The sequence below is a fragment of the Mesitornis unicolor genome, unplaced genomic scaffold, assembly GCF_000695765.1.
Source record: "Mesitornis unicolor isolate BGI_N332 unplaced genomic scaffold, ASM69576v1 scaffold43311, whole genome shotgun sequence".
NCBI lineage: Eukaryota > Metazoa > Chordata > Aves > Mesitornithiformes > Mesitornithidae > Mesitornis > Mesitornis unicolor.
In genome coordinates this window covers 18,159-31,284 of record NW_010165276.1, presented here as the reverse complement: position 1 = coordinate 31,284, position 13,126 = coordinate 18,159, and the positions used below count along the sequence as shown (strand labels likewise).

General features: G+C 40.2%; 1 protein-coding gene across 1 annotated transcript; it reads right to left on the bottom strand.

The window, feature by feature from the left end:
- Positions 1-236: 236 nt before the first annotated feature.
- Positions 237-12,594, bottom strand: APPBP2 (amyloid beta precursor protein (cytoplasmic tail) binding protein 2). Its single transcript, XM_010194559.1, has 12 exons — positions 12,500-12,594; positions 11,360-11,511; positions 10,682-10,805; positions 6,078-6,246; positions 5,238-5,327; positions 4,686-4,753; positions 4,500-4,605; positions 4,022-4,146; positions 3,749-3,834; positions 3,131-3,321; positions 2,536-2,701; positions 237-1,680 (listed from the first exon to the last, which is right to left on the bottom strand). Exons 2-12 carry the CDS (start codon positions 11,478-11,480, stop codon positions 1,427-1,429), a joined length of 1,500 nt encoding a protein of 499 aa, XP_010192861.1. The 5' UTR covers positions 11,481-11,511; positions 12,500-12,594; the 3' UTR covers positions 237-1,426.
- Positions 12,595-13,126: the final 532 nt, after the last annotated feature.

Genomic DNA, 13,126 nt, shown 5'->3' with positions numbered 1-13,126 from the left:
TGCCGCTACAGGAACTGATGGAACAGCACCGAGCTGTTTCTAGTTTGCTACGTTACAACATTTAAAATAAAATAACATTAAAAAACCAAACCAAAATCCAAACCAAAAACACCACACAACCAAGCAGCAGCCCTCCCAACAGAAGAAAAATTAAGACAAGCTAGTGAGATAGGCATTATTAAAGGATCTTTACGGCTGAATTCTGCTTTTTAAATTAACGTAAAGGAATCGGTTTCTGGTTGTACTATTGTTTAATGTAGAAATGAAGCATCACAAAAAAAGACCTGATGTGCTTTTTGGCATTTTCCACTGACCCCTGCAAACTGTACAGTAAGTTGTGTTCTCCAGAAACAGAAAATGGAACTGGGTTGTAATACAAAACTATCAACTGGTATAAACGAGTTACTGCCTCCATTATTAGAGTAAGCCCATTCAAAAAGGAAGGAAAAAAACCCCAAGAAAGATGGCTGCAGCAAATAGTTAAGCATTTCTAGTTTTTGCTTGTGGCATTGACATTAATATTTGTATAAGCTTACTAGGTAAAGACATGCCATCGCAACCGCTAAAGAACGCTCACTTCCTAGTTTTGTATCTATACATGACTATAATTTTGCACTGATCATACATCTAAATGAAATAATTCTACTGTAAAAGTGAATGCAGGGCAGAAATATTAAATTAAAGCCACTGGTCCAAAAACTGTTTCTAGCAGGCTGGTCCACTTGCAACTTTCCTGGTCCTGTTCAGATCAGCACTCTTGGTTGGTACCAAAGGAAACGACGATTGCTGGTCTAGTGGATCCTTGATGGCTTACAAACACTGGTCCAGTTCAGGACATTGACACCACCACCCGGTGGTTTCTCGCTCAACAGCCCATCGTGGTTCGCACAGCACGGTGCTCTACACAGTGGTTCTTTGCCACTTCTCTTCGTAAGGCAGCAGCCAAGGCGAGGGCATTCTCCCTTTTCTGGGTATTTACTATTAACTCTGCTACAGCGCATACAGTAGAGAGACCTTTCTCACAGAACTTCTTATAGTACAGCATTTATTCCTTCTATGTATCAGAAGAAAGCTCTAGATGAAACCTTCCATTTGTAATAAGAATGCAACTCTTTTGAACTCAAACAGGTTTATTTCATGTTTTCTTGCAGACCTTCTGCAAAGTAGTTTCTTTTGAAAGAAAAGAGAAAGAAGGGGGTTTCGGGAATACCAAGTTAAAAATGTGAGCCGAACTAAACATGCCATACACATGCTGATAAGAATTTAACACACATTCATCCGTATGGGCACTCTTCAGCAGACTGGACCAGTGTTTCAACGCAAATTCCAGCCCCCAGAGAACTACATGATTTAGATTTCACAGTATGACTTTTCCCCCTGTAACCTGGGGGAAAAAAACCGTAACTGGTTAATGGAGATGGAGTTCTTAGCTGCTCGGTCCGTCAGCGTTCTGAGACATCAGAAAAGACTGGACCACTTCTTCAGTGGATTGAGGGCTGGTGCTTACGTCCTCCAGAGCATCTGTAACTGAGAACTGCCGATCCCGCAACCGGTTCCAATTGGCCAAAATATTGTGGTATTCAAAAACCTTCTCGTAATTGCCAATGGAATTATACAGTTTAATGAGACCTCTGTAATCATATTCAAGTCCACTGTATCCTTCACCAAAAAGCTTCTTTCCTAAAGAAACCCAAAAGAAAACCAAATTAAGAAAGTAACCCATCCATGTGCTGCATCTTCTCTCATTTTTGCCAACAACACGAAATTACTCGTTACAGCAAACCAGCACATTTTGGTCCCAGTAAATCAAGAACACAGGCAACATGCAAGCATCCTGGATGATGCTTTGAATTGCATCTACCTTTTCCTTTAAGGGTATTGCAACACGTTCTCAGGGGCTCTACAATCAGATAATTGTACTACAGCTTTACATGCATTAAAATCTACCAGCCGTATAAAGGCAGCAGTCCTTCGGTGTCACAACTTCACTCCAAATTCGGTTTAAACAGCGAAGTTGTTTTTCAGTTTTCTACTTCAAAATCATTAAGTTTTTCTGTAACACCGTACGTAACTGTTAAAGTAGGACTGTCTGTCTCAAAATCGAGCTACAGCATGGCCACGGAATTGTAAGTTCACTGCAAATTATAATGGACAAGAAAAATATTTAATGAGAGCACAGTTATGCTGACAGGCACAACAGTTTTCCATTTCTTTCAAAATTTAACTACATTCCACGCTTAGGTTGTAGCCACAACTCCAAAATGCAGTCTAAAGACTAGCAGCCAAGCTTTAATTAGTCATTTCCAGATGTTTTCAAGACTGAATTCTGAAGGAGCACTGACAATAATGTAATTCCAGAGTGCAGTTCCCAGGAGAACATTCAAAAACAAGCTCTGGATTTAGATTGCAAACACATACACAATAAACATCTTGCATTTCACGAAGTTCTTTACTAAAAACTTCAATAAGCTTTCCAACAGTGTTTCCTGGAGCATTAAAACTACTAAATAGTCGCACATTGTGAGAAACACCTACCGATTGCTATGGATCTCAAATAAAGCTTTTCAGCGTTCTCGTATTGATTCATATCATAGTTATAAAGAGAAGCTAGATGACCCACTGACAGGGCAACTTCATAATCTTCCTGACCTAGAAGCTGTTCCTTTATCTGAATTGCCTTGATGTGCATTTCTTCTGCTTCCTATGAGGATCAAATTCACATAGATCAGTCAGACACCACTCACCACACCATAAAAAGAGAAAATAAGAAAGGTTTAAAGAAACATAACTACATAGCAGCTAAACAGTCTGTCCTATTTGAGACAAGGCAGAAAGTACACAAGCCAAAACCAAATCAAGTTGTCCCAATTCTTCATTAAGTGAATCAGTAAATAGTATCACTTTTTCTGCTGTCAAAATTGCTGTCATCCTGTCTCTGACAGCATCATTTTATTGGACTATATTTACGCAAAGCTTTAGAAAGATCAATTATAAAGTACAAGTTTTCCAACCACAAAATTACAAACTGAAGTTATGAATTACGGACATTGAAAAACTATTATTTGTTGTGACAGGTTGATAGATGTCTTACAGATTTTAAGTCAAGATCTTAACATCAATATAATTTTACCTTAAACTTTCTCATGGACTGATACAGTCTTCCAAGGTTGCCATAATGTTTTGCTGTTTGCACATTAAACTCCCCAAAGGCTTTTTTGGCTAACTGGAGTGAGGACAGATGTAAGTCGTGAGCTTCTTGAAGTAACCTCTGCTCAGTTTCCTTGTTGTGACAGTCTATTGCGATCTCCTCCAAGATAAGTGCTGAGCACAGGAGAGAAAAACCAACGTTATCAAGCTGTAAACACAGAGATGTTAACTGTAGGTAGTGGAAAGCCATCTACCCAAGACATTTCACCAGGTTTCATCTTTATTACAAACTGTTTCCAGATGGGTATGGCCAGATACCAAGCTCCTAACATACATGTTTATATTCTGTATTTTCACTCCTCCCAACCGCCCAGAGTCTTCCAGCTCAGTCTCAAAGAAGTTTTTTGTGGTTTACAAGTGTGTTAAGCAAGAACACTGAGGAGTACAAATACTCTAGAGTGAACCCCACTTGAAAAACAAACAAACCAACCCAACAAGGAGCCAACAAAACCCACCAAACCTCAAGTGGCATTGGGAGCAGCATAAACATGTCTGAGTGTCTGATCTCAAACTGTCTCAACGATGCAGTTAAGAGTACTACCTTTAACTCTCTTCGAAGATGCCAAGAGAAGATGGTCTTCTGGGAGAATGTGAGTTATAATGCCAATAGCACGTTCAGCGTGGAATCTGAAAGAGTTTAAATAAAAAAAATCAAGACGCGTATATGTAAGGTAGCAGCTGACTGACAGAAGTATTAGAGACATTAATGCAATAAACGGATGCATTTAGATTCAAATTGGAAAGTCTGCAGCATTCAAGGACATTTTTCTCTATTTACATCACTGCTGCCAGTACCTCACACAATTGTACTCACAGGGCATTGTCGAACTTTCCAGAGCTGTACTGGTGAACATACGACGAGTAAGCCAAGTCTTCATGAGCTGTAGCTACATGGATGTTTTTACCTCCAAACACTGACTGCCGGATATCAAGAGCTGTCTGAAAGTTACAAGAATGTCCGTGCATTGGTTAACATAGAAAAAAACCCTAATGAACCTCTCACTGTTGAAAAGCAGGGAAAAAATACATACTGGCTGTGAAATTCTGTAGGCCCATACTTACATACTCGAACCAGTACATATTTTCTATATATATTATTTACATATAGTTTGGGGAAAAAATAAAAGGCAAAACCTGATAGTTGGGGTGTTTTGGTCTTTTGAGCACTGCAGTAATTACATCAACTATTCTCCATCTCTATGAACGAACTGTATGTGAGTTTTAGTAGAAACATTTGAGAGATTATGAATATCAATGGAAACTGAAGACAGACATTTAGCCTCACTGCATACCTGATAGATTGCAACAGACTGGCATATATTGTCTACGTTGAGCAAGTAAAATCCATAGTCTAGTAGTGTATCGGAGTATTTGGGGTGTTTGGCTCCAAAATGCTCCCTGTAGAAACACACTTGTATTACAGAGGCAAATTAAGCAAAATTTTAAAAGATTTGGGTTTTTTTTTTCACACTACTTACCGGGCAAGGTATACTGCATGCTTTATCAGCTGCTCGGCCTTCTTAAATTCACGTTTTACAACACAAGCCTAGACAAGTTGAAATGAAGCACATGAAGATGTGTATATGCAGAACTCATCTCCTCCAGATACCGGCCCAATTCCTAATTACTCTTTTTAATTTCAAAATATCACCATGGTTACTACAGGACTTTTCAGTTATTTAAGGAAAGGTTCACAGCTAACATTAATGAACGTATAAATGCCTAACTAAAGGGCTAGTACTGTACCTGGTCTGGATCAAACAGGGGAACAGCCCCTTTTTATGGCTTGCTCTCAGGGTAACTTTGCCGTGACGTTCAATACCACAGCTGGAACCCAGGTTCAGAAAGAAAGGAAAAAAACCCAACCCCCCCACAGGTCTGAAACGGAGGTGGACCAACTAAAACACAAATAAGCTGTAAGGGTCACAGAATGGACCTGGCTACCCAAGTATTCTGGAGGTACTGCTTATCTTCACCCATTCTTAATAGTAATTTAGTTACAAAAGAAACGTGGAAGATTTCAACTTCACCTTTGAAGCTTGTCGCAAAACATCCACTACTACTTTTACAGGCAGGCCAACCGTGATTTCCTTCATAGCTTCTATACACCATTTATAAGCCTGTTGAACAAAGAGTTACCAACATAACGAAGCTGGAACTTCACTGCATTGCGACATTAAGAAAAACAGAACTTGAATCTGATAAATAAACTGGCTGTTTACATTAGAAAATTTTTAAAACGCTGTTTAGTTGCTTAAGTTTAATGAAACTCCTTCAGCTAGGTCCTAAAAAACAGACTTTAAAAACCCTCTTAAGGTTAACACTGAATGTGCAAGTATTTTATACCAGACTAAGTTACGTATCATTACAATGACTACATTATCTTTTACAGACAAAAAGTATATCTTATAATCTTCAAAAAATCCTTACGATTCCTATTCTGTAGGACAACTTCCTGGTCAGCATACTAGGAGCTAAAGGAAAACCGCAGTTTATACAGTGGTTACACATAAAACAGTTTTTATAAAATAGATGCAAAGAATTGTTGCCTGTGTTCTGCTTTTCATTTTCACCTATTGTATAAAGCTTATTTTACTACTACAGACAACCAACACACACTACCAATCTCTTGTGCATCCTTTCTTAATGTTGCTCAAAGCACTGTTAAGAGCTCACAGACTAACTCAAAACAATACACAGAAAGAAGAGTCAGTAAATCAAATATTCCTCTGGTACTGCCACACAGGTACCAAAAAAAGACCAGGAACTGCAGCCTGGAAGGTAACACAACCAACGAGCCAGTTGTGGAGCATCCCAGTACATTTCAGAACCAGTTTTCTGAAGAAAGCCAAAACCAAAACCCCACTCACCTCATCGTAGTGGCTCTTGGCAAAGAGCAGCGCACACAGCTCCCCGTAGAGCGCTGCTTTGTTCGCTTGCTGACCGTGTTTTGCCAGTTTGTCCATGTAAGACTGAGCGAGCTTGAATGTTTCTTCTCCCAAGTGATATTTACAGTTACCATTTCGAACATGCAGCAACCTTAGGAAGATGTAAAGAGATCTTCTAAACAGTGTCCGAATAAGCCATTTCAACATACAGTGGTACCATGGATCTACAAGTTGGTACTACACTTCCAGCTGAGCTGGGCTGTCACTCCAACAAACCCACACTGTCTGAACTCAGTCATACAGAACAACTGTTCACAGAAAACTGTTTCAGTACACCATGCTTTGTCCCTTGCACAGCAAGAATTTTGCCTGTTGGAGATGTCAAATGATTTTACATTACTGATGCAGCTTTACATATCCAGTGCTTGCCCCACTTTGGTGTGGTGGCTTTGTGTTTTATTTTCCCAGAAAATCTGTTTTTCTCAATGCAGATAAAATTCCATTTCCAAAACCAGGTAATATATGATATTAAATTCCTTCTACCTCCTTTCCTAAGTATGGCAAACTGCAACCGACACTGAGTAAGTACAGACACAGGCAGTTTTCGTGCATCTCTGCACTTTTACCTCAAACCTCACGTAGCACAGCGCTTCATAAATGGGCATTTTTTGGTTTGGGGGTCTAGGGGGGCCTCTTCACAAGAGATTGAACCACATCCATTCAACATAATATCCACCACTGACTTGGCACTGCCAGAAAGGAGCACTTTGCTGGCCCAGTTCACAACAACTCTAGCAAACCTCTCTCCCCACCTTGCCCCATCTCTTAACTCCCTGCCTTTCCATCTGAAGGATTAACAGCAGCTTTGTGGAACGACACCAAATGCAGACAATAAAACAGCACTATTGAAGCATACTCTTGTTCCTCTAGAGAAGTAACAATTTCAGCTTCTGGCATCTATTTAAAACAAAGGGAAGGAAGTTTTTTAGTTAGTGTAAGCTGATGCTTATTTACTTTAAAGAGATACATTAGAAATGTGCGTGTTATTGTATTCCAAGCCTAAAGGGCAGAATTGTATTCCTGCCCATTGCAGGCTAAGAAGAGACAGCTGTTCCTTCTCTACTGCAAATGCCTGCCATTTAGCACACATGAAATTCTGGTAAATTAACCTCCATTGTCCCTCTTGGAAATCTGCTATTAGACAGTAAGGAATAGAGACTGAAAAACATCAAGTAAGCCTTGGCAAATCAGAAGGACAACGTAACACAAGAAGAGAAATACATCAAGTGGAGTGCAGCAGAACACAACGCTGTACTGCGGAGAGGCTACAACTCTGAAAACGCGAGCTGGTGTATAGCTACAGCACTTTACACCTCTTATGATACATTATGACAGATCTTACAATAAACCGTAAGAGCGGAAGGAAGGAACAGGGAGGTTTTTAATCAGATACTTCTCTAAATTTGAGCAGAGGATTATGAGTTTTCATAGCCATGCCTCCTGCAATAGCAATGCAATACATCTAAATTTGTCCTATAAATTCAGCCTGCCTCTAACATAGCCTCCTCCTATACTTGCCTATTGAAATACCTTGAGAAACTCCAACACTAACAAGAAGTGAAAACGTGAACTTTATTTCCTAAGAAGGGAGGGGCAGGCCAGCACACAGCAGATGTGCATTAGCCACGCAGAGAGAAGATCAAAGGAAAAGACCTTGAAGAAAACCCTGCAATGAGCTGCATAAACAAACACCAGCTTTCCAATGAGAAACACAGCAACGTGGCTCCAGATCAGAAAGAAAAAAGCAACAGCCACATTTTTCCTTAAGTAAGATCTGAGAACTAAACGTGATGAACGTAGAATGCACCATGTTCTTGGTCACAGCAGCAGAAAACTAACAGTCGAGGAACAAGACAGGAATTTTAAAGAAAATTAAAAAACTAGGCAATTATAGTTTCCCTAAAGAGGGAAACTCTTTTGCCTACACCATTCTGCTGGGAGCTGCTATGCAACATTAAAAATCCAAAGCCCAAATCCCATGTAGTGGTATAAGCCAGTAGGGATGAAATCTGCCATTTCGATAAGCGTCTGGGAAGGACAATATCCCAGTGTCTGTGTGCTTCAGTGATAGTGCCTGAACACAAACAAATCGATCCACACCAAGTTAAACCTAACCCAGTCCTCTAGGATAAGCAGAGCTTATGCGATTCAGTTTGGAGTAACAAAAAAACCCTTATTAATACAAAGGAATTTTAGAAGATAAAGCCAAGAGGAAGAAAAAATGCCTTAGGACATTTATGCTATGAATCTTCTTTGATGCCTGCAACAACAGCTTATGGGGAGCAGCTTGCCCCCCACCCCAAAAAACAAATTCTCTCGAAGCATACAAATGTAGCAAACAATGTTACAAAGCAGCTCACAAGCTCTAAAACACCAAAAAACCCCTAAGAATCAGCAAAAATGTGAAACAATGAAGAGGGAGAAAGACACATTTGTGCCTTATTGTTTAACACGTAATCATGAGAGAAAGCAAACCAAAAGGAGAGCACCACACCAAGGAGAGCAGCATACAAGCTTGCAGAAATCTCAAATCTTCACGTTTTTCTCCATATAGTTTCTCCATATAATTTACTACTGCTAGGACAAACATACACCAAGTTACCTGTACATAGCACAAAACTTACATGTTTTTAAACAGAATTCTATTCCTGATGCAATGTATTAATTAGACTCCCAGAGATCAGACTTTCTAGCTTTTAGAATAAGAGCAACCACTTTTTTTAAAAAAGTGTCCTATTTTCCAAAGCTGGACTTTCCTTTGGATCCCTTCAATCTCCACCTAACTTCAGTGCAAGCACAGTGGTAAGAACAAGGTATTCTACAGCAGGGATCAGACGGTAAAAACACCACATTTATCTTCCTGCCTCGTGACCTGGAAGCCGCGTATAATCACTGCTCTCTCCCACAAAAAGGACTGGAGATTTCACATACTTAGTGCTTCCGAAAGTGTTTCCAATTCTTTCCATTTGATACATTTCCAAGTAAACGATGCTGTTATTTGATTGTTTAGGAGATGCGTTCATTAGAGGAACGACTGCTGTCTCCATCCAAACAGAATTAACATCTCCAGTTCAGACGAGTTCATCCTAACATAGAAAGGATTTTTCCTAGTGTGAAACAAAAATTTTTTTCGCAGTTCTGTGGACTGAATGCTGTGGAACAACAGAGAAAGCCTTAACTCTTTTCTTTACCTTCATTTCTTCTTTTCCATTTGGAGAAAAGTAGGGAGGTTTTTTAGGGAGGGTTGAGGTTTTTTATTTTTTTGTTCGGCAAACTGGAGACTTGAAATGTCTGCAGCCTGCCCAACAACCCAGTACAACCAGGAACCTTTTTTAAGATTAATTAGAAGGCAAAGGACCAAGTGCCAGCAGTGGTCCTGTATCTGTCACCCTGGTTCCAGGAAGGTGTATGCTCGTGCCCAGTCTTCTCCTGGCCTCATCTTATTTCTGGAACGCAAGGCAGCGGTAGCTGGCAGGGCAGAACAAGGCAGAGCAGCGGCCGTTGCCATGGCCCTCTGGTTGGCACATGAAATAAGCAGCTACTGGCAAAGTCCATTTACTCTTCATATTTGTCCAACCATCAACAAGATGCAGGCGTTCTTTTGGAGCAGTTTTCCAAACCAAGTTTTGCCCTATATTCAGATAAACACATTACACACTTCGGTGTTCATTACAGCCACTGGAAAAAAAGGAATCCTGTTTTAACTATGCTCCCCAGCACACAGTATTCACGGACGTACCTGCAGCACGCAAAAGAGGTCAGTCATGACCTTACCAATGAAAACAACCTGGCTACTTGCTGCAGAGTGCATCAGTATAGCACACACCTCGACACAGAGCTCGGAGCAGAGTGACCGAAAACTAGAAGTGATCATCTGAGGCCTCTGTGAACAGAACTCGAATCTCCAGGGATGCCAGTACAGGCCTTGCGACACAAGGGCAGGTACAAACCCCAAATGCCTCCTAAGAGCAAAAATTCTTTTCCTAAAGTTCAAGCTGTGGCTGAAGATACCCACAAGAGCTGGGCAGCTAGATATTTAGCTTATCACATAGTTAAGTAGCTCAGCATGGAGCAAGACAACCCACTGGATCTGGAATCAGGAAAGGTGTGTTTTCCTTTTATTTCTGCTTCGCTATATTTATATCATTTGTGTTTTGATTTGGCTAATTCCTCGTGTAGTTTGCTGAAATGATATATACACCAACAGACAGCATTCCTTCATGTGCAAAAACCCTTCAAAAAATCCACAAGGCGCTGGACCACTCTGCCTGTGCAGCACCCGTTTCCTCTGATATATTATGCAGAAAGGCAAAATGGTGGGGTTTTTCCATTGAACTGTGCTGCTAGTTGAAAACCCAGGAATCAACGTAAAACAAGCACCTTCTGATCCTCAGCTCTAGCCAGGGAAGTATCTGGTGCAGGAGAACACCAAAGGGAGCATCTGAAGCTTGCTGGCTCCAAGGCAGGCGGAAACACAGGAACGTGCAGTTCCCAGTAAGACCCTCAGGAATTAAAGGGAAGCTCACCTTACACAACATTCTACGGCACGAAACCAATGAAGGATTTCATCATGAAGGGTGCATAACTGAAGGCAGGAAAGAAACACCTTCTCAGCATCACTGTACCAGCCTGCATCTGACAGGAACCCTCCTGGAAAAAAATAAAAACAAAAATCAAGAACAAACAGAAATTTGAACAGCAAAACACCTTTAAGTGAAAAAGGGTTTGCTCGAGTCTTGTAAGAAGTGTACTTATTTCACAGAACTGCACACTACACACAGGAATCCTGTCAAGGTTAAACCCTCCAGTTCACAATTGAAGAGGATAAAATGTAAGAGCAGAAGTTTTCTCCTTTGGTTGAGGATGACTTTGTGGTATTACACAGTCTTCCTACAGATTTCTGTCAAGAAATGCTTACCAATACTAAAACTATGTAAAGTCTTACTGTTAAACATCACATCTGCAAACAAATTTTGTATCTAAAACATCTGAAATAGCAAAGGTAAGCCTAAATATTCTTAGATATTAAAATTAAATATATTTTTCTTTGGATACCAAGTAGTTTTCTAAAAATTACATTTCAAAAACAGATGTATTCTTTAGAAAGAAATCACAGACACTAACATGAAAAAAAAGTTAGCATTTGCCGAACATTTTCTTGCATGAAAGTACCATACTTTAAACAGCCTATCATCACCAGTTACCTAAAACAAAACCAATCTGGATTGCTTTTTCTTTCACAGCAGAATCCGATTCTGCTATGTAGGAGCACCGTCTACTGAAAGAATAGGCCAGCACAGAAGCAACTTTTACTCCATGGTCCATCAAAGCCTGAAAACAGTGATGAAGCAGATGTCTGAAACAAAAGAAAACAGAATTTGATTACACACAAAGTTCTTAAAACACTACAGTCAGTTGGCTCTTGAGTGCCATGAATTCAAATGGGTAGTGATTCAGAGAAATAACTCCAATCCTCTCTCAAACCCAAACCAGCTGAATACCAACATAACTGTCAATCTCCAGGCTAATGGATTACACTTCTTGGTTATCCAACAAATAAAGTGAGCGTACACAAAATTCTTTACAAAGACACCCTCCAGTGTAAGCAAAACACAAGCTACCTACACAATACTGAAACTGGAAAACAACATTTTCAGCTAAAACTTAGAGGGGGGGGAGCCTCAAATCCACCCTCACCCCACAGCTCCCACAGAAACTGCAGATAAATGAGCAGTAACCCGTTAACATCACACACACGCAAACAGTGGGAGGGAGGTACGTCTAAAGACTCAAAGCTTTTTCTGGTTACAAAGAATCTGATCCAAAAAAGTCAAGTTCTGAGAATAACACCACAAATTGGAGTAGTGACAGAAAAACTCTTATCAAGCTGACAGAATCAGTTTAAACCCAGGACTTTGGATTTGCTACAACAGCGAGAAACTGATACTGGCATTGCCACTGCTCAGGGCTGGCCGGGCACTGATCAGCTGCTGGTGAACAATTCAGGCATTTGGCATCACTTGCTTTTCTTCTTTGTGCTTCTCTCCCATCTTTGTTGTTTCATTTTTCCTCTTCTGTGATTATTACATTCTCTTTATGTCAACCCACAAGTTTTCACTTTTACCCTTTTAATTCTCTCTCCGTCCTGGGGGGGTGAGCGAGCGGCTGTGTGGTGCTTCGCTGCCTACCGGGGTTACACCACGACAACCGACTGCGCAGCAGCAACACAGGAAGCACCCAAAGGTACCGAGCACCACGGATGACTTCGTACATTTTCCAAATTTAAAATGCAGATCAAGAAGTAAGAGCCAAAGTGAGAATTATCAATATACAAAGACACTTACCTTTTATCTAAAGCTCGTAGCACCTTTGCAAAAACTTCTAGTTCACAAAATTCACTACCCAGTTGGCATAAGCGGCCCTGTTGGTAAAGCTGGAAGAAAAATACAGAGAAATCTTAAAATTTAAGACCGAGTTTTTTGGGGAAAATAAGCTTAACAGTAAAGATGACTTCTGATGAAATCTAGACTTCAAAGTATTGAAATACACCAGACTACGAACTAACAGTTACACTGTCTCCACAGAGGAGCACAACTTCAGTGCTTGAAAACTGAGCTCACAAGCCATGAGAGCTTCTCAGGTGGTTTCAAGCTCTTTATCTACGAATGCATTTTCAAGTACCCACTGTGTCCACCTGCACCATAAAACACTGCAATACCTAAACTAGAAAGTCAAGATAAAACTTTAAAACTCCTAAAGTTATATAAAAAATAATAGCTTCTTTGATACCAAATGTTTTGAAAACATTTTTTAAATGTCACAGAATCGAGCATCCTGCGGTGCAAATACACTGAGTAATAAATATAAATAAAGCCCAAACCCACAGGTTCTGCAATGGATGACTCACCAATATCCAGAGCTAAAGACAGGCATGAGCCCTGACCCCATTAATACCTGAGCTTACACAAGTC

Bases quoted from the DNA above. Each gene is read 5' to 3' on its own strand.
- APPBP2 (XM_010194559.1), bottom strand. From the start codon at position 11,480: ATGGACCATGGAGTAAAAGTTGCTTCTGTGCTGGCCTATTCTTTCAGT. The intron at 4,147-4,499 runs GTATGCAGTGAG...TGTAACTTTCAG, and splicing joins AGTCTGTTGCAATCTATCAG to ACAGCTCTTGATATCCGGCA. The intron at 3,322-3,748 runs GTAGTACTCTTA...TCCTGTGCTCAG, and splicing joins ATCTTCGAAGAGAGTTAAAG to CACTTATCTTGGAGGAGATC.